At 41.2% G+C, this 20,264-nt stretch overlaps 1 protein-coding gene, 2 non-coding genes and 1 pseudogene across 3 annotated transcripts; all 4 read right to left on the bottom strand.

Moving 5' to 3' along the window:
* Positions 1-1,470: 1,470 nt before the first annotated feature.
* On the bottom strand, positions 1,471-5,434 carry LOC131797370 (uncharacterized). Its single transcript, XR_010716663.1, has 5 exons — positions 5,287-5,434; positions 4,520-4,602; positions 4,186-4,242; positions 3,145-3,755; positions 1,471-2,741 (listed from the first exon to the last, which is right to left on the bottom strand). It is a non-coding gene; the product is annotated as an uncharacterized protein (transcript).
* A 1,288-nt stretch (positions 5,435-6,722) lies between these two features.
* LOC136276869 (L-rhamnose-binding lectin CSL2-like) lies at positions 6,723-7,280 on the bottom strand (annotated as a pseudogene).
* Positions 7,281-8,038: 758 nt separating this feature from the next.
* LOC131797393 (uncharacterized) lies at positions 8,039-8,955 on the bottom strand. The gene is made up of 3 exons (XR_010716705.1): positions 8,815-8,955; positions 8,588-8,663; positions 8,039-8,095 (listed from the first exon to the last, which is right to left on the bottom strand). It is a non-coding gene; the product is annotated as an uncharacterized protein (transcript).
* Positions 8,956-9,700: 745 nt separating this feature from the next.
* On the bottom strand, positions 9,701-19,798 carry LOC131797362 (uncharacterized). The gene is made up of 16 exons (XM_059114978.2): positions 19,663-19,798; positions 19,271-19,348; positions 18,763-18,828; positions 18,190-18,450; positions 18,041-18,091; positions 17,214-17,462; positions 16,466-16,762; positions 15,641-15,940; positions 14,937-15,248; positions 14,423-14,449; positions 12,895-13,929; positions 12,615-12,698; positions 11,873-12,067; positions 11,236-11,715; positions 10,930-10,998; positions 9,701-10,547 (listed from the first exon to the last, which is right to left on the bottom strand). Exons 1-15 carry the CDS (start codon positions 19,796-19,798, stop codon positions 10,958-10,960), a joined length of 3,612 nt encoding a protein of 1,203 aa, XP_058970961.2. The 3' UTR covers positions 9,701-10,547; positions 10,930-10,957.
* Positions 19,799-20,264: the final 466 nt, after the last annotated feature.

The following is a 20,264-nucleotide window of genomic DNA, read 5'->3' as shown; positions in this document are numbered from 1 at the left end:
AATATTTATGAACATTTTGTATTCCGTTTTAAATGTTTTCAACGGAACAGAAATTTGTTTCTATTTCACTTGCCAAACTGTTGGTTAGCACTGTGTTTATTTGTCTAGAAAAGGAATTTGTTTGATTTCATGCATGTTGGTTGTATCTGTAAGTCTTACGTCAGGCTCACTAAGACCTCTAAGAGATATCTCTCTTAGATCTACGAGAACCGTGTCAATACTTTGGGAACACAAAGGCCTGGTCCTAGTGTGTTAGGCTCTAGATTTAGAAGTGTCTTGGCTCAGTTTACCCCCAGGGGGGTGGAGCGGAAGGTTACTGAAATGTTTGAGAATCGAGGGAAGCGGGTGATAATCATCGTGCTTGTGGTTTTGAAGTGTCACGGTGGATGCGTGGTGTGTGTCATAATACCAAAGAACCTTCAGAGACCTCAAAATACACCATTACTGTTTAGACTGGAGTTAACTCAGACAGTTGTGGAACAATAACCTGGTAAACTATCTGAAGCTGGAGTTTTACCGGAAAAAAAAAACTTAATTCAATTCATAATTCCAGGGCATATAAATATGTTGAACCGGTTTGTCGCATTTTTAAACTGGCCTTTTTGTCGTGAAAAAACTAATCAGTTGTTTAAAAATTGCATTTGAATTCTTGTAGAATGATCGACATCTTACTGCCATACCACTTTGGAACTGGGCCATGATCACTGTTTCGCTAACGCTTTTCTCCTATTAGAAGGGCACTAAAAGTCGAACGGCAAAACTTTGCAGGTGCGCGAGTTAATTTTCCATAGAGCGCGCACTGTTGAAAGACAGAGAGCGCTGAAGACGTAGGCCGCGAACTCGGAAGCGTCGAGTACTTATTGTTTTTTATACGCATGTCCACGTTTGAGTCGATTTATGATAGAATTAACGTAAAAGACTTGTTACATTGAGTTCATAAGTGTGCCTCCCATTAAGTCAGGAAAATCACACGTAAACCCTTTCTACCCCAACGCAACCCTGTGTTGCGCGCACTATGAGGACGATGAGAAAAGTATGGAAAACAATTCTGTAGATACACGCGCTTACTACGTTTCAGTTTTTGCCGGAGATAACAATTTCTCTTCACTCACTGCATAATTAGTAGAGGAGACTACTAACTATGCTCACTGTGTTGCGAAGAGGAGTTTTTCAACCCCTTTGGGCTGCATTAACCTCGTCTAGTTGTGCTGACTGACCCTGAATACGTTTTTTTTATATTTTACTCCGTGCTACATTTTGTTAGGAAAGCAAATCAGCATTTCTGCAGCTTCAGCTAGATTTTGCACCACGTTAATTCTTCATGTTGCGTTAACCAAAAAGACAAAAAACAGAGATGCGAAAAACCTGTGAAAGGAGACATAAGATTCTAGGAAATGGTCTGATACAAGAGGAAGGAACAAAGGAATTAGAATGACCGTTGAAAGTTTTCTTAGGAGGAAAAACCAAATCTGATGGTTTCACTGTGTTCTTTATTGAAACATTTGAGCATCATTAAGTTAGGTAATAGAGTTCACTCGGAAAGCGTAAAAGCTGTATTCAGTTCGTTTGGGTATGTTTGCAGTTATTGAGTCGTTCATGTGAAAGTTTACCTAAGCTTTTTCATGCTCCCTGCGTATAACCATGATCTATAACCTAGTATCATACACCCTACCCTTGACCCCAGGGTGCATAATTTTTTTTGTTGGTGAAAAAATAGTGTTACTTACTTTTACTCGGCTTATTTTACTAGAGTCTCGTATTCGGTTACAATATCAGCTAAAATCTCTTAGCCAATTATCCTAGCGCTAAGCATCTATCAAAAAGGTGGATCGGTTTCCTATATAAAAAACAAACAAACGAACAAACAAACAATTTAAGGCAACCGTTGCAATATCAACTCGGATGGATTTCCGCCATGCCTTTTGATTCGATGCCGCTGACTTTATTTTTCATACATTAAGGTGAATTTCCAGCTCCTGCATTTCCAAGTCCTAAGCCACGAAGCTTCTGAGGCTGCGAGTTTTTTCTTTGTTCCGCGAACTGGTTTTTAAGAACAGGAACAGGTCTCTTTTTGTTGGAACTTGGACTATTTCGTTGAGCGAGGTCCTTTTAGTCCAGGTACTGTTTTTTTTCATCTGATCCTGATTACCTGGCGGTGTTCCCTTGCCGTTAGCCCTTCTTTCTGTAGCCTGGTACCCCCACCTGTACTGCAGTGGGTAGAGCTCTGGTTGCTTTCTTTTGAGATACAAGCTTTGTCGGAAGTGGTACAGGGTCGCCTTTCCTTCTCGCCGCCTGCGGTAGCTTGGGAATTGATTTCTGCATGTTCTTCTGACGAGGAATAGAGGCTCTCTCTGTACCAGAAGGCAATGGCAATGACGGCTTTTTCTTTATATGATGGATTCCTTCAATTATCATACGTTCAATAGCCTGCGCTTGTTCATCTGTCAAACCATTGTCCGACCCAGGATCGTCGCCATCTTGCGTTTCAGCAGACGCTTTGATAAGATTGTTGATCTTCTCCAGAGCCTTGAGGCCTCCCATGCCCAGTCGTCCAATATTCAAGTTCTCTCCAACAACACTATTCCCCTCTTCAGCTGGTATTTTCACAATCTGTTGGCCCCCGCCGTCCAGCTGTTTAAGATCGTTCACAACGTTTGGTGCCAGTCCTGATTTGGGTTTGGCAGGAGGGACCTTCATGGGAACTGCCTCTTGGTCATTCTGAATGGCATCCTCTTCCGTACCTACGATGTGGATAAATAAAAAAAAAGATGTTAAGTCTGTACTCAAGCCAAGTGGCCCAGCCAGCCGGGACTTTTCCCGGTTTCCTAAGCATTAAGCGACAAGGAGCATCACTACTCCCCTTTTTGCGTTCCCTTAGCATTTCGTAGATATTTAACAGACTAAGCAAGAGAAACCATCCAAAATCAACAGTTACTGAGACAGGGTACAACGTGCACCAGGGTTGGGTTGTTCAAAATCCGATACAACCGCTCCTCGTAAACTGTGCATGTAGTAACCTCGAGGTACCGCACAGCTTTAATCCGAATAAGTGCTTTGAACCACACGATCCAACATGTTGGAAAAGTCACAGATTGTTTAATAAAACGGTTTCCTGAGATGCATTACCAACTCCACACACCCTACCTATGTTTGGATGCGGTTTACAGCTGTAGTTGATTATCAAGTATTTCTGAACTCCGGGGCAGTTTTCGGCGCCATTTTGTACTTGATCATAAGAAGAATGCACGTCACACCTGGTCAACCCATCACATGACTTCTTCACAATCCCAAGACTCTCAGGGGCCCCAGTGCACATGGTCTGTCCGTTCTCTGCGGACAGACAGTGGTTGACTGGCGTCCCCAGAAAACTGAATTGACGCCAATCTTCCATGAAGCCGGGCAGGTGAGGCTTGAGTTTTCAGAATCACAAATGACGACTTCTTTTGCATCAGGCACACACGTGTAATTGACAGTTAAATATTTATTTACGCCAGGGCAGTGTTGTGATCCTGTGTTCTGTAGCAAGGCATGTCTGGCTTCAAGTTCACATGATTCTTTTCCTTCGCATCTTCCCTTCACTATTCCCTCTGACTCCGGTGCAGTGAAGCAGTCAAGCATTGTATCTCCATCATCTGAAGGACATATCACAGCAGACTTGCGACCGCGACCCAGATACACCTGTAACTGCGATGTTTGAGCCCGGTATGAGCAGCTCAGCGGTTTCCTCTGTGTTGTACAAACGGTGATTTCCTTGGCTGGAAACAAATAAATAATAGAACTGAGCAAGAATCATTTTATCACAGAGCTGCACTTTTTAAGATGGGCGAACAAACAGTCACAAGCATTAATCCTGGTGTGGAGTGTGTTCCATTCACCAAAATACATTCACCAAAATAGTTAGTTTAAACGCGAACAGTTCACCTTATAAAAGAAGTCAAACATTAATCTTTATGTGCGCTCCATAAACTTTCCTGAGGGTCGCCAAAAGTGCCTGGCCAAAAGGAAGTTTACTCTTGACTCGTATTCTTTAATTTATGGTAAACATTAGTTACCATTAACGCGAGAGCATAGTTGAGTGCTAATACATTGAGGTGCCGTTTGCTTGAAAAGTAGTAAAAAGCGAACAAGTCCTCTTGCAAGCAAATGTTCACGTGTTAATCTTTTTATGAGAGCCTTGATACTCACAAGCTTCGAGGTCAATCTGACTCAAACCAGCCCCTGCATCTTGATTGTGAACTCCACCTCAGAGAAAAAAACGCAGCGAAGTCAGTATCACCATATATGAAAAAAAATTTTTTTCCTTGGGCGACGTGGGAGCCTACTCCAATTCAAGGGATGACGCATTGGTTCCACAGGCATGTAGACGGCGAGGAAAAAATTTCTTTTTAGAGGCTGAACTACTGGACGACTTTTCAAACATTTTTCAGATTTGTGCACTGCAAGTAAAAGCGTTTGTGTGTCTTATCCACTAACATTTAGCGTTTGCACACATCTAAGCATGTGGGTATACCAGACTTACCTTGTACATAAGCCAATGCTACGTTCAGAAAGGCGACGAGAGCAAATATTTGGTGAATGAAACGGCTTTTTGCCATCGCTGCCCTTGCAAAAGCAAAGCAAATAAAAATATGAGAACTAATATTTATTTTTATCGAAGAATTGGTCAAATAGGCGCCAAAGTTTTGTACCTGTGATTTGATGTTACCACAAGATCAAACCGAGAATAACTTTCTTAACGGGTGGTAACAATTTGAGAACAGGTCAAATTTGTTTTTTTCACCTGGATCAGTCAAGAGTGAAATTTAGTCCAGTTTGTTCAGATAAGGACGTTTTAACGTGTTTGTATCGAAAATCAGTATAATTGCGAAGTTCACTGAAATCCTATGACTTCTGCGTCAAATCAAAAATAAGATAACCTCAGGAGGACTCATTGTTAAAGATTACGTGCTTGAAATTTAACAACAAAGGCAAATCTCAGCTATATAACCCAACACTAGACTAAACAGTTTGAATATTATTGTTCAACAAGTGTATCAAAAAAACATTATAGTAACAATATTTGATTAAAAGCATTCCTCCAGAAACCTTCGCGAAAAAAAAAATAGGGTTCCGGCGATGTTTCATTAGTCACCATTCACGCCTTGTAAACGACAGGTTATCACGAAAAGATTCTTCTTTGCCTGGTTTACTTTGAGAAGATGACAACGAGTCTTGTTTCCAAAATGACAACCTCTTATTCAGGGGGAGGAATAGAAAATAGCAGTAAGTTCAAACTATCTAAGTTACCTTGTGTTGGGGCCTTTTCACGTTGCCTTTTTTGTTTCTTTTTAATCCTTGTGTGACCGCAGGCGGAAAACGTGAATTATGCAGGAATTGTATGACGTCACTCACGATGTATCCGGATCGTAGTTGGAAACAGGACCGCAGTGATCTAATAATTCTTTTTCATGAACAAGCCATGTCAAATTCTAAAAATTTTAGCGGAACCTCCTCGTATTTCAGTTTGATACACTTCATAATTTCTGCTTTTTGCGGGTGGGTTTCCGCTCGTGCATTATTTAAACTCGGTGTCATATTATTCGAACTGAAGATTCTTGAAAAGCAGGAGAATTATTTCCACTTAGCGACTTTTAGCGACTGTTTTCAACCCAAGTCGGAGGAGAGAAACCTCACGAGGATCTTTAAGAGATGTAGAGCAGATAACAGCAAAACGTTTCGCTAATTGTAGTTCTTCTTTCTTTGTTAAAATCTTATTATTCTGAACTTAGCACTCGCAAGAATACTAGGTATGGGTACCTTTGATCTCCTATCCTGGTGTTGCTGTGGTTTGGGACCTTTGACAAGTTATTCATAATGCCTTGCGCTTTACTAAGTCTCCGCTGGATAAGATGGCACAAAATTTACTCTCCTCCTGTTAAGAATCGAAGAGAATAATGCCTCTGCGGCCCCATGTACAATATTTCTCTCTCACCAGTCTTCGCCCTGTCTATTTTCATGTAGAGACCTTGATGGTAGGGAGGGTGGGGGTTACACATCGTTTAGTGCGTGCATAGATGTAAGGTGGTAACCTAAGATCTAAGAGAGGATGCACAAACTCCGAGAATTTGTTTTCGATCAGAAAAAACCTTAATATGCTGTTTATTAACTGATTTTATTTATTAATTAAACGAGTGCAATTTTCGAGTATCCAAAGTTGTGATCAACAACCAACTCTTCGGTAAGATTCGCTTTGCAACAGTTTGTTATTTTGGCGCAATATCACGGAATTTAATCACAGTTTGGACTCCTGATAAGGTCAGTCGAAAGACCATCATTTATTTCTTTGGTTGCCAAGGGGATATGACACATAATTTTGTGAAGGCATACAGCAACACTTCAAAAAAAACAACAAACCAACAAACACCCACCGATATAAAGGGGGCACGGTTTTACTATATACAAACTATTTCTTTATGACAATGGGTATGTGTAAGCAGGGGGACTCTGTTATAAGTGGTGGATAAATGGAGGCATTGTTTATTTTTGCATTGACGTACATGTGTATTGTAAGAAGGAGCCGGAAACTTATGCCGCAAAGAATACTCCGTATGCCTGCTTGGACTATAAGTGAAATACTATGCTGGGCATGACTTTTACTTGATCGTTTTGACATACGTTAGCACCCTACAAATGAAGTTTTTTTTTCCGGAAACTCGCTATTTCGAAATTATTCCTCCTATCATTGGGGATGGTTTCCAAATTAGCGATCGGGCTCGAAGTCCGCGGTAACTGAAAGAGGAATAAGGCCGAGCTGACCGCGCCGTCCGATTTCAGGACTGGGTCGACAACTGTAGTTCACTACGAGGTACTTCTCAGATACGAGGACAGTTTTTCGGTTGCCTTTGTAAAACGCTTGTAAAGGGCAGAAAGGAATATTGTTACATCTACTCCTTAGTTTAGAGACAGTCTCTGATGCGCCGGGGCAGAGTTCCTGCCCTTTCGCAGATGGACAAACTTCAGTTCTGTCACGGCCCCAGAAACTGTATTTTATTCTAAGAAGCCAGTCAGACGGGCAGGTAATCATTGATCGCTCCGAGTCGCACAAAATCGCTTCTTTATTCTGAGGTACACAGTATAGTTCACCGAGAGATATTTCGAGACACCGAAACAATGCTTTGTTTTCTGCAGCTTGTCGGCTTTTCCTTCCAGTACACACTTCTCCCATCCTTCGCACATTTCCTTGACGATGTGTTCCGTCTCGGGGCTGTGTGACAGTTTGTCACCGGATCGCCGTCATCCGAGGGGAAATATTAGGGGATTCCCGACCCAAAAGACCCCTGTTATAGCGATAGCTGATCAGGTGACTCGCATGTGAGTGGACTCTTTCGTTTAGAACAAACCGTTACTCGTTCTCTGGAAAATATGAAGAGGCGGATTATTATCAGTACTACTTGGCCTGGCTAATGTACGTACGTGCTGACTCTCTCTAACATTTTATGACACCAGTCTCATACTGCATGATGCATGTTATTTGTGCGGCCAAATACCACTATTTGACGATCAATCTCCGGGTTGATTGTCTTTACTATAAACGTTATTAGCTCATTGCATTCACAAAGTCACCCATCGTGTTCCACTTCATGAAACTGGCATAATCTTCTTCTTTTAGACTTTTTAGTGATGGACTCAAATAATCCCTACGTTTTCTTAAAATGAAAGGAGACTTCTCCTACTACTCATTCATAAAGTTACCCATTTCGGAATTTAGAACTTCGTTCCTCAAGTTATGATAAGATTTTCTGCCAAATGCATCTTAATTCCATTGAGTAAAGATGAGAGCTATTAGCTTGAATCATCAACCTCTGGCACTCGTGTACTATGTATATTTCAACTACTGTGTTCCGTGCTCGAATGAGTTAATGGGCCACGCCTTTTTAAAGTGTCCACTCCCTTATTAATCATAGTGTGGGGGCAGACTTAGAACTCTGTGCGGTATATTTGATGTCAAATTGGATGACCAATTAAAAAAAGATCATTCAATTCATTCTCCATGTCTCACCTGCCGCCAAGGAAGTCAAAGTTCTCTTGTGACCTTGATGCGTGCTGCAGACATACCCTAACGACAGTAAATTAAAAAAGGGCTAATTTAATTTGAATAGCCTTCAATTTGATACTGTTTGTCCATTAGGTTTAGCCGGCGTTCAGTCTTGATTTTAGTCCATTTCTCTTTCGACATGGAAGTCAGTTTGGTTGAGTGCAATGTAGTTCCCTACGATACAACTGCGACTTTATCGTTAAGAGATTTAGATACTTCCCCGCTATCATTTCAACTAAAAGATGTAAACGTTTTAGACTATCAATGATTTCCTATTTCCACGAACAGCTGTACATGTGTGAGGATCTAACCCCCTTTGGAGTAGAAAGGCCTGTTTCGTAAAAATGAATACGTCACGTGTTCATTATAGTTGGTTCAGCGAGAACATTTTCTCCGTCAAGATGAAATTGAAGAAAAAAATTTTGTAGTCAAATAACTTTAGTTTGAAGTTTACAGAGCAAGAGAGTAGATACTGGAATTAACACAAAGCTGTTCACGACACAAACTACTTACCCGTCATAATCACGATGGCTATGAGGTGAAAAACAAGCTTTCCCTCCATTACTGCGGTCGCTTCCTCTTCCCTAGACTGGTCAAAATGTTAAGACAAGATGTTTTGGATCATTCGTACGTTTGAGGGATATATTGTCACAAAGTTTAAACAACCGGGTCAGTATACAAACATAATTCTCGCCTCTCGCTTTTGAAAGTGCAGTAACAAAAATATATTTTAGACAAACCTTTCCTTTGGAGAAGATCAAGTAAGATCGGCATAACTTTCAACGCCAACAATACAGTATTTCGATTAAACTATTATTCCATCCACAAACAGCGGCGGCTTGATTAGAAAACAATATTTTGTGGATAAAATTTGGAGGAAATTACGTTCGTTCGGAGGTATGAGCAGGCACCAGTAATAATTTATGACTGGAGATAAAAGCTGTCGGCCATTTATTGTATTTTCAGTGTTCTCGTTAGCAGGTACATGCTAAGCGCAGAGGCTGAAAGATAGTGGGGGTGCTGTAGAAAACCCGTTTTCTACTAGACACCACTGACTCAGTTCAAGTTGAAATGCGTGTGCAGTTCAAAGTGCGGTTTAATATAATGGTTTTTAAACAAGAACGTGTGACGGGCAATTAAACGCACGCTAAGGACACTCTCTGCTATCTAAAGGAGAACTCAAAAAGTAACGAAAACAACGCATGGCAGAAAGTGTAAAGTCGCCAATGGTAACCAGTGCTAAGCAACCAACAGAATGCATACACATGGGACAAAGTATGAGAGAGAGAGAGAGAAGAGGAGCAGAAGATCTCTCTTTCCATCAAACTTTCCACCAGCTTTTCCCTTACGGCCAATATTGATAATATAAGAGACCAACGCTCTCTGAGAGGTAAGGGAGAGGATGAGGATGTCTATTCGTTATTACCAGATTTAGACCATGTTCGTTTTAAGACCTTACACTCATCTAAACTGCAAGGCTCTTTTCTTTTGCGCATCAGTCAAGGAGAATAAAATATGTCTAGGCTGCCAAGCTACGTTTCTGGGTCGACAATTTGTCCCTAGATCAGATTTGTTTCCTGTTAATACGATCAAGTTCATAAAAAGAATTTCGTGTGGATGGTTATGTTTTGTTTATTGAGTTTAAATTACCTCTCTACAAGTAATACTGAACTAAACTAGATAATTCAACAATCTCTGTCCTACTCATCCGAGGCCTAAAAACAAACTCTAACCCAACTACGGCTATAATCTTGGTCATATAACTCCAAAAAATCACAGATTCAAAATACCATCCACTGGATTTTTTCGCGACCAGAAGAAAACTAATACTTTCGTCCGTCAAATATCAGTCTAAATCTTACACCCAATAACTGACCGCACAAAATTATTAAAAAATTACACAGTGTTATGTAAAACCGCCCCTAAAATCTGAGCTCAAATATAGTTCCAAATTTCCGGCGAACAATCGCCTATCATTTTTCTCAAATAATTAAGACCATAAAAGTCTTATCAAATGCAAAAAAATTGCGATAGAATTTAGGCAGAGAGTTAGAATAGCAAAACTGTGGTGCTAGACTACAATATAAAACTTTTGTCACAAGATTACAAAGCGTCATACAATAAAGTTTAGAATCCGATGAAAAACTGTTGTAGCCAGGTTACAAAGTCTCATATAATAACGTTACTGCTAGAATCAGATTTATAGCAAAGTAATCGCTATACACTATAGCGATTACTTTGATTCAAGGATGATTTCAATTTTTCGTAGCACTTCATTTGTTATTATAGTTCCCTGATTCAAGGTGATTTGTCCGCAAATAGAACGGCACTGGAGCAACAAACTCGTCATCATCTGGCTAACAGCCTCCCACTGAATCATCGCGACGATGAGCAAGTAAATAAAAATATTATCAAACGTACTGAGAAGTATTGGAAATAAAACGTCTTTTCACTGCTCTTGGTGACGGTGAATCTGAAATGTAAGCACGATTTGAAATAAGATTGGCTGTATAGAGAACATTGTCGTACATAGACTCTACTCTGCGCATGCTCTGCTGTCTTGGTTGAATTATACGTCTTTGGTAGTCCAGTTCTTTAATGCTTCATTCTGCATTGTGTACAGCGGTTGAACCCGAGAGGGTGAAGAGAGAGAGAGAGAGATTTCAAACTCAGCGAGAGGGAGGGTTTAGAAACTGGACTGGTTATGCGGCTTTTAAAAAGAACATGGTACTGAAGAAGCAGTATTTTGTAAAGTTTCTAAAGATAATCATGTGCATTCTACATTACTGGTTCATTCTGGAGCAATCCTCTACCCCAGTTATCAATTCGTTATTTGTGAGTCATGATTATCTTACCTTGCTTCTACATTGTTTGATCTGTATTTCAATCTTTCTTTTCCTTTGTTTTGGAAGTTGTCTTCAAATCTAATCGGAAAGAAATAAAGTGGGCTTGACTACTAATTAATTATGGCGATAACTCGTACAGAGGATGGGAATTAAATAAATTAGCAACTTGCATATGGAAAGATTCTGCGAAAAATGTACGTGTTGTAATGCACAAAATTTATTGCAGTCACGTAACAAATCACTTAGGGATGATCTTTCACTAAAACTCGAGGATAATTTTGGCACGATTTTGCACGTTTGACGCCCGATTCTTACCCTTATCAGCCAAGGCGCCTATCTCCTTGCTCGAGAGAGCTCTCTCCCAGAGAGCAATATTATCCATTTCCAGCGGTACTCTAAACTTTGGAGAGTGAGAATTGTTTGGTCGTCCAACTTGCAACGTGGAGAAAGAATCCTTCGGTCTTGAAACACTCATAGCTTCTCCCCTAGACACTTCCTTTCCGTTTACATACAGCTTAAGTAAACCCTTCTTCTCCCAGGAAAAGGCAATGTTGAACCATCCATCTGGAAGGTCACGTGTTTCCAACTTCCACTGGTTATTTTTTGTGCTGAGTATGAGGATGTAGCGGTTTAGAATATGAAGGAGAGCGAAGCCTCGGGCCTGGGTGGTCTGACCTCCGCTGGACAAGAAATACGAGCTGGATTTCTTGTGGAAGTATTTCTTGTCAAGTTTAAGCGAAGTCATCATTGTCATTCCGTGATCTCTACATTGGTCTGGATCGCTGAAGCATTTTCCTGGCGAGATAGAGTGATAACACTTAACGAGAAAAACAATCTAAATGTCAATTTTCTGTAATATCTGTCATATTTTTCTTAAAGTTTAGCTATAAAAATTTTGCGTTTAATCCAAAATTTTCCTTTGGTTGATATATTATTTCTCTCTCCTTATCACCTGTAAAGTCTCCGAGAGAGATCCATCCTCTTGCTTTACCAGTGCTGGCCACCAGACCCCGTTCGGTCTCTGGGACAACTCGTGATCCTCCCATGAGCCGCGCTGGACGCTTTTGAACAGTATCATGGGATATGTACGCGCCCGATGCATCTTCAAACGACCAGAAAAAATCAGCTGACTGAAACTCTTTGGGAACTGCTGAGGGGAGAAAGAATAAACGAATTCTAAATACTTGTGGCTTAGCTTCTTCCCCTTGGTCTGGTAAATCATTGGTATAGTAGTTAGGGAATTATCTGATTAGGGCCCTTGTTGATACCAGCCTATTGCTGAAATGGCCACCCTGCCTAAATAAATATGACTTAACTTGACTCTATTTTCTCATTTACTGTTGTCTCTCTAAATTCCGGTCCGTTATCGCGTCCCAACAACTTTCAGTTTGATCTCATCTCGGATAAGTTCGCTACAACTTACAGAGAGGCCATAATGTATGATGTAGGTTATGGGCTATCATGCGTACGGTTTAATTTACTGACAAATGTTCTGGATACGAGGGACCGAGATTTCGTTTCGAAATGAAGCCATTCTGTGATTTTTAAATTTGTGATAATATTATTGTCTTTGATCGCGTGGTCTGTTCATCCAGGTGAGGGTAGTCTTGAGTAGGACTGTTGTCGATTGTGTTGACTGACGTTTCGACAACCTGAGCGGAACTCATCATTGGAGTCGCTTTACATTATCTTACCAGTATTGGCTTCTTTAACTTTCTTGCTATTCAAACTTGTCATCGAGGGCTTTTTCTTGAGAATGTCTCCTCTCTTCTTTCCAACTGCAATTTTTACATAACAAAGTGAAGCTAAGTCGTGCACTATGATAGGTAATATTAGTATGTTATAAGCAGTGGCACCTCGCTAAAGAGAGGCACCTCAGAAAAACCTCTATTTCTCTGTTACGCAAGATTTTTTTTTCAGTCGGCAAAAGCTGACCAAATAAATAAACAATCCATTAAAAAATAAGATACGCACCTCGTACTCGACGCGTACTCTTCATCCGTTGTATGAGTTTTCTCAGTTTCTGCTGTTGTTGCGCAAACAACAATCTCTTTTTCCTTTGGAACTGCCTGAAGCTCTTGTTCGCTCGCTGTTGTCTGAGCACGAGCATGCGCTGTCTGCGTCTGTTCTCCTGTAGCTGTTTCTGATATCGGAACCAACGGACTCGAGCATTACTCGCTCGTTTCATCAGCTGTCGCCTCTGGGCTCGCATCATCATCAAATATCTGTATTGCCGATATTTCCTGTAGTACACCATCCTCTTCGCCACATTGACCAACTGTTTCCTTAGAACTGAAAGCTGCTGTCTTGCTCTTCGTTGACGAGCTTTGACCCTAAACGCCTGGATACGTAGTCTCGACGTTCTTTGTCGTCTCCTCAGGTATCTTGATCTGAGTATTCTTTGTCTCAGAGCTAGTTTCCGCTTGATTTGAAGCATCCTTTGCCTTATCAACAGTCTCATGCGCGCTGCTTGCGCTCTTTGACGTGCGCGCAGCATGGCTAACTGACGATATCGCCTCAGACGTTTCAGCCTGGCTATTCGAAGGGCACGAGCCCTCCTCTGCTGAGCAAGTAACTTCAATCTCCGCATGCGCTGCTTCATTCTGAATCGCAACAACCTCATGGCCCGTCGTCTAGCTCGCTGGATTCTAGCTCGATGTTTTGCTGCCTTCAATCGCGCTAATCGTAGTTTGAGTCTTAACTTGCGTGTCTGTATTTTCCTCTTCATTTTTCGCACTCTTTTAACCAAGACAATTTTTGCTTTTCTTGCCAACCTGAGGCGTTTTATGTTCCCCAGTCGTTTCAAACGACGGACCCGTACAACAACTCGGATCACCTTCCTCTTCAAAACCTTCAGCAGTCTGATTCGTTTTATTATTCTAAATTTCAGTTTTCTAGTTTTTGCCACTCGCCGCTGCTTTCTCTTAGTTCGTCTCACTCTTCTCCTTACAGCTCTTATTTGCTTCATTCGCTTTCGTTGTCTTGCTTTCCGAGAGCGACCCTTAACTCCTGCAAAAATAAACATGGGCAAGCTTATTTATGGCATTTGATCAAAGATTAATGTACTAGTGACTAGTGATCAGTCACTTACATTATCAAAGGATCATGTGCCTTATGTTAGGCCGCGTGTAAAACAGGGTCGAGCACATGAGGTCGAGGCATGTTGGTAAGTTTCTGGGTGAGACGAAATTAAAAGAGTAAACATTTTTTCTTGTCGTTTTTTTTTTCCTGTTTTCGTTTCCTTTATCCTGATAAGTTTCTACGTGAGGAGTTTTAAGTTGTCGCCTGACGATTAATCTGTGAGCTCTCGACCTTAAGCGCTGAACCAGGTTTCCTCACCCGAAACGAAAGTCACTGAAGAGAGCTGAAGTGTGCAAGACTTGAAACATATCAATGGCTGTAGTTTTGCCAAAGCCTGTCGGGCCTAACAGGTGTGTTGGTTAAAAATCATCAACAAACCGTTATTTAAATCAAAGAGAACCATAGCAAATGTACAACTTGCCTTTTCTCAATGGTCGTCTGTAATGACCTACAAAAGAATAATTATCATGATGAAGTTACAGAACAGGTAACAAAACCATTGCAGTCAAACCTCTATCAAGCGGTCAACCTTGAGGAATGGCGACCGTTTAATACAGACTGACCACTTAATACAGTTTGACCGTGATGTTAATGCGTAGTATGTCCAAAAAAGAAAGGCAATCTGCAATGCGTGGGGACATTTGAACTTAAAGTACTGACACTGATTCCGGGAGATAAACATGGTTTAAATTCTACTTGAGAGATTATCCTTAGTTTATTTGAGTAGTTCGGCGTTGAGCTATCGTTCCCAATATGCGTTAGACAATACAAACTGGCCGTTGGGAGTCAGTGAAGGATGACCACGACCGCTCAATATGGGTGAAAATTACAATACTTACAGTACTTGGGGGTAGCAAGGGTGAAGTTTTTATTTTTAAGAAGAAACTTGACGAAAGTATTTCACTACGATCAAGGGTCGCGGCTGTATCACATACCTTTCCCTATCATGTAAGCATCAATGAAACGTGATCCTCCTGCGCCAGCTCTGAAGCGACCCTTGATTATGGGTTTGGTTGCATACGTTCTAGATGATCGAGTTCCGTAGCAGATTCCATTCCGACGTAAAGCGAATGCTTTGAAACCTCGGCGTTTTGCTAAGAGAGCGCAGCTGAACACCTTCTTTCTCCCTGTCACTCTACCTATTTTCGTGCCCAAACCTCTTCCTTTTAGCGATCTGAATCGTCCCAACCAACGGTAATGCCAGGCAAAGCCTCCTTTACGAGGCCTGGGGCGAGGCTTGAAACGACCTTAATAAAGCAAACGAAAATTGAGTGAGACCAATCACAAGGTAGAGTCTCGTAAATAGGGCTTACTGACATGTTTGATTTGATGCTCATCGATGAATGGGGTTAAAAGGCAGTTTATTACGGCTAATTCGACGTTATGCTGAATAAATCAATAAGATCTCTTTACATTTCTGTCCGGTATTTCTGTCAATAAAAGTAGCTTAAGGTCCTATCCGATGTCTGTGTAATTACTGAGCAGGCACCGACGATAAAGACGTCACAACTTTTTTGCAGTGCCATCAATTTTTGAATGGCTCACCATCAAAGGATTACCTAGGAGCTTCAACCGCACTGTATCCACCCTAATCAGCATTCAATTCTCAAAAGCTTAGCTTTTTTACGCTGTATCTTACCTTTCCTGATCACATAAGCATCTATAGCACGCGGTCCACCAGTGCTCGCCATGAAGCGCCCAAACACCCTAGGTTTAGTGGAGTAAGTTGACGAGTATCTTGACACGTAACAATCTCCTCGGTTGCGCAAAGCAAATGCACGGTATCCCATCCTTTTGGCACGCCGTGCACATTCAAACACTTTCGTTTTCCCTCTCATCCTTCCAATAAATCGACCCAAACGCGTTGAAGTGGGTGATTTGTAGCGGCCGACGTATCGATAATGCCACACTGTTGTCTTTGGCCTAGGTCTCAGACGCCCTGCAGGTCACATAAACATAATTTATTCTTCAGTGAGTTCTATCATAAAGCTTACACTTACAGTTTCACGTCGGAAAATGTTTACGACTCAAACAGCAAGTCGATAGAATGTTTGCGCGAGGCTATGCAGAAACAACAGCAACACTTCACTGAGTTAGTGGAGATGTTGGGCTCAATTCTTTCGTTGTAAATCTTCCTTTGACTTTCTATTGAAAATCACATTTTTATCCTGAAACAATTGCCTAAATTTAGGTAAAAACTGTTGTCTTTCGAGCGAAAAATTACATTTTGTGATAGCTGAGCAGCAAATTCGTCGACATTTGGCTTAAGCAGTCCCAGGGATATTAGTTTGTTTAAGTTTCCACAACAACACTTGTTGTGAATAGAGGGTATCAACGCTTTTCACTTTTTTAAAAATGTCGCCATGTTAATCAAGGTATGCTATTGCTTTGGAAGTTCGTGACATGCGCAAACGTTTTTCAGTTCTGCCGTTGAAACCGGAGATCCAGAGTTTTCATAGCTCACCTCTTCCAATCTTGTAAACAACCATTCCTCCAACACCAAACGTTTTTCCAAATCTTGTCAGTGGTGAACGTAAGCTTGCTCCATAGCAGTAGCGTCTGCTTCGTACTCCGAAATAGCGATATCTTGCCTTTCGCGCCATGATAGCGCACTGCTTGGCGGGGTTTAATCTGGGTCTGACCGTGCCTAAGTATCTGCGGCCTGGAGATGAACGGCCCCGTGGTACTTTGTATGTACCGAGGCGACGATAGTTCCATAAGCGTCGCGACGGCCTGGGTCGAGGCCGGGGCCTAGATGTACCTGAAGTTGTAAATGATGGCATTTATTTCTTTGTGCATTTATACATAACACGTAGACAGGCACGGCTTCAAGCCTTAACAGCACAGATTGTCACTTATGTAAGGTAGAAATCATCAGAACCATCTCCAGGTTTTTGCTAAACCACGTTGTCTCACAATAGAAATCTTTGGCCACCTCACTTAGCGCAGCAATTACTGGAATAAAAATATCTCCAATATGTTGTCACGATCATGACAGACAATAAAGAAATCCATTTTTTATCATAGAACCCGGGGAATAGTTTGCGTTGTACTACTTGGAGACAGCTGAGTTACACGACAACTGGAACGTTAGGCCAATAATTTTTTTGTTCTGGAGGAATGCGCGATGATTCGTGTTGTTTGCAACAATAAAGGCTAGTCGGTCATCTGTTTAACCTGACAAACTATTGATCTTAAGAAGTAGCACCCACCTCTCTTTATCACGTAAACTTTGAGGCCCCCTACTCGAGTCCTTCCGAGCCTTGTAAACTTGACCGACGTCATTTTAGATAAGTAGCAGCTTACTCCGGCACGGACAGCAAATGCTCTCGCCCTTCGTGCTCGAGCCAAGCGGTAGCAGTTCCGTAGAGCGGACGAACGTCGTCTGAAAGTGCGGACAGCTCTTCCCAATCTACGAGGAGTGCGGTACCTTCCGATGTATTTAGGCACAAATCTTCTTCCTAGAATCAATGACATTCAACCTCTGCTGTTCAGATTCAAGATGATGCAGAACAACGCAAGCAGTTCAGAGGTGTCAGTATTTGTTGGCAAAAGAGAAAAGTATTTGTTCCACGCTTTTAACAATGCTGACTTCTGTATTTATTCAACGATAGTCCTAATGACGTACTATCTGGTGTAGACACACGAGGTTTTCCTCACGGCTGATCCCAGCAGTAAGTAGGGCGCGTGTTTCATTTGAACCTACTGAGTGGGTTAGCTCACCAGTGGGTTTTATGCAACACAGTCATAGAGTATTCACACATGAACTAAAACATTCTGGGTTCTAATTCTCGCGGGGACCCAGACTTTAATTGTATCTCTCTTGAAATGATAACATCTCTCCTTAATCAACGATGGAACTCAAAATTTATCATCATTCTTAATTTTTTACTCAAAGAAATAGCAATAAGATAGTGACCTGATCCATAAAATGGATGGGAAATGGAATATTATCCTTGTATCCGAGAGTGAGAGCTGTCTACGCATAAAAATCATTGAACTCTCATGGAGACGAATAAATCTCGATCATGTACCATACCTGGTAACTTCGGCCTCGGGCGTGGCCTGGGGCGAGGGCGTATAGGTTTACCTGCTGAGATGATCAAAAGATAAACAAAAACTTGGAATTCAGGAAACGCGAAAGGAGCAAAGGCATAATTAATAATTGAAAGTTCGTCTGCTACTCACCAGTCGTGCTTACAAAGACCTTGAGTGCACCAGGTCTTATCAATCGCCAGCGCCCATACCTTGTAAACTTCGTACTTTTCAGGCGAGCTACGTAACATTGTCGACCGTACCGTAGGGCAAATGCTCGGTAATTTCCGGTTCTTGCTATCTTTTCACATCTCCTTCGTATGTTAACTTTGCTTCTAAATGTTATGATTGGTCGTCCGAGTATACGACTGGGCGGTGGACGGTAACTTCCGACGTACATATATCTTTTACGCCCTGACGAAAAAAGGGAGCAAGTTGCTAACGACTCTGTGGTGCTGCGTCAGTGGGGGGGAGGGGGGGGGTTATTACAAGACAACATAGTTCTATCAACTGGGTTGATAATAATGTAAATTGGCCACCGTAAAGAGATAATAAAGCTGACGTTCGGAGCGTTAGCCCTTTGTTAGAAGCGTTTTTTTTGTTGCATTTTGTTTTTTACTTTCTGTTTCTTATCTAATTTGCAAAAAAAATTCTCAAAATTTCCTTAAAATCAAATTTTTATTGTGCGGGATTTTCTCAGCACCAAATTTAATACACAAAACTTACTTGGACGAGGCCTAATTTGAGGTCTCGGACGAGGCCTGGGACGAGGTCTGATTCGAGGTCGTCCTCCTGTAAGAAACACAATATCAAATGACTACAATGATACTTTGAAACAGTCTCATTTCAGTTAAAAGGACACATAATACATCTAAACTTCTTTATGGTCTCACTCTCCATCAGTTCCCCATTCAGCTGCTTAGATTCTCCGTCCATCCGATGCTTGCTTGCTTCTTCTTAAACAATTAACCCTTTACACCCTAACATCAGTATGCATATTCTCCATACTGCTCCCTATACATAACCTAGGTTCTAACAAGGAGAATTTGTAAAACCAATAAGAGCTTCGTTAGTAGATGATCATTTCCTTTATTCTCATGAACTAAAACATTTGATTCACTGGTGATATTGTGAGGAGAAATTAGAACCTTGTCACTCTTAGGGATTTAAGGGTTAATGAAGGAAAAATATATCTTATTATGTATTTGGAATTAACATAGACCTACTTGCTTACCTGGTCTCGGTCGTGGCCTGGGAGGAGGTAAAGGTCTCGGTCTCGGCCTGGGTCTAATTTTTAGTATGCTGGTAGCTCCTAAAAAAAACGAAGACGTCAATTTTAATTTTTTGATTGACAGCATAACTGACATCATTTAAGACTGGAAGAAGGATGAAATTAGGGGTAAAAGTTACATCCGCGGTTTGAAATTAAGACAACATTCTTTCTTGATGGACAACAACGTGTAGCGGGGCATAATTTATTACAAGTGAATTCACCATGATGAAAAATGGCAACCTTTTTTACGATACTTTTGAAATTTACTTTACTTTTTTACTTTCTCAAGCACAACATTCTTTACTGCTACAACTTTCCACATAACTCTCCAAATCATCCAATCTTGTATTTACCTCTGGCTATGTAAACCTTCAGGGCACCAGGCATTTTCGTTCGAGGAAGACCAAACCTCAGAAATTTGCGAGGATGGTTTTTTGCGATAAAGCACTGACGACCAAACCGCAAAGCAAATGCCCACGCGCGGCGCATGCGCGCTAGACGTTGACAATTCCTTCTCGCATTCTTCAAGCTTTTTAGAATTACTGTGGGTTTACCAAGTTTTCTGCCGGGTGGAGCACGATATATTCCATAGTATCTATATTTTCCTCCTTAAAAGAAGGAAAAATAGACATTGTTAAGACTTCCTTTCTTAGCGCATTCAGGTATTAACAAAGGACAAGAGAATAATTATAAACTGTTTTTATAATCTCTTGCAAAGGAAATGGTTTGTTCAAGACAAAGTAACCTTTTTCCCCATAAAAAAAAATGCCATACCTGGGGTCGGCCTTAGTTTTTTCCTCGGTCTTATTCGTCCAGCTAGAAGGAGGAATAGGATACTGTCAGTTAAAACTAAACATATTTAAAATCTGGGAACTCTAGGTAGGGTAGATATCTTGCAATTATTAACCAAAGGGAAAGATAATTTTGTTGAAAGTTTGATTGGAAATCACCAGTT

The sequence above is a fragment of the Pocillopora verrucosa genome, chromosome 2 (assembly GCF_036669915.1).
Source record: "Pocillopora verrucosa isolate sample1 chromosome 2, ASM3666991v2, whole genome shotgun sequence".
Classification (NCBI taxonomy): Eukaryota; Metazoa; Cnidaria; class Anthozoa; order Scleractinia; family Pocilloporidae; genus Pocillopora; species Pocillopora verrucosa.
The sequence above is the reverse complement of the archived record's forward strand: the minus strand, read 5'-3'. Positions and strand labels throughout refer to the sequence as shown.

Bases quoted from the DNA above. Each gene is read 5' to 3' on its own strand.
- LOC131797362 (XM_059114978.2), bottom strand. From the start codon at position 19,798: ATGCGCCGCGCGTGGGCATTTGCTTTGCGGTTTGGTCGTCAGTGCTTT. The intron at 18,092-18,189 runs GTGAGTAGCAGA...TCATCTCAGCAG, and splicing joins GGTCTTTGTAAGCACGACTG to GTAAACCTATACGCCCTCGC. The intron at 13,930-14,422 runs GCAAGTTGTACA...TTATTTTTGCAG, and splicing joins CAGACGACCATTGAGAAAAG to GAGTTAAGGGTCGCTCTCGG.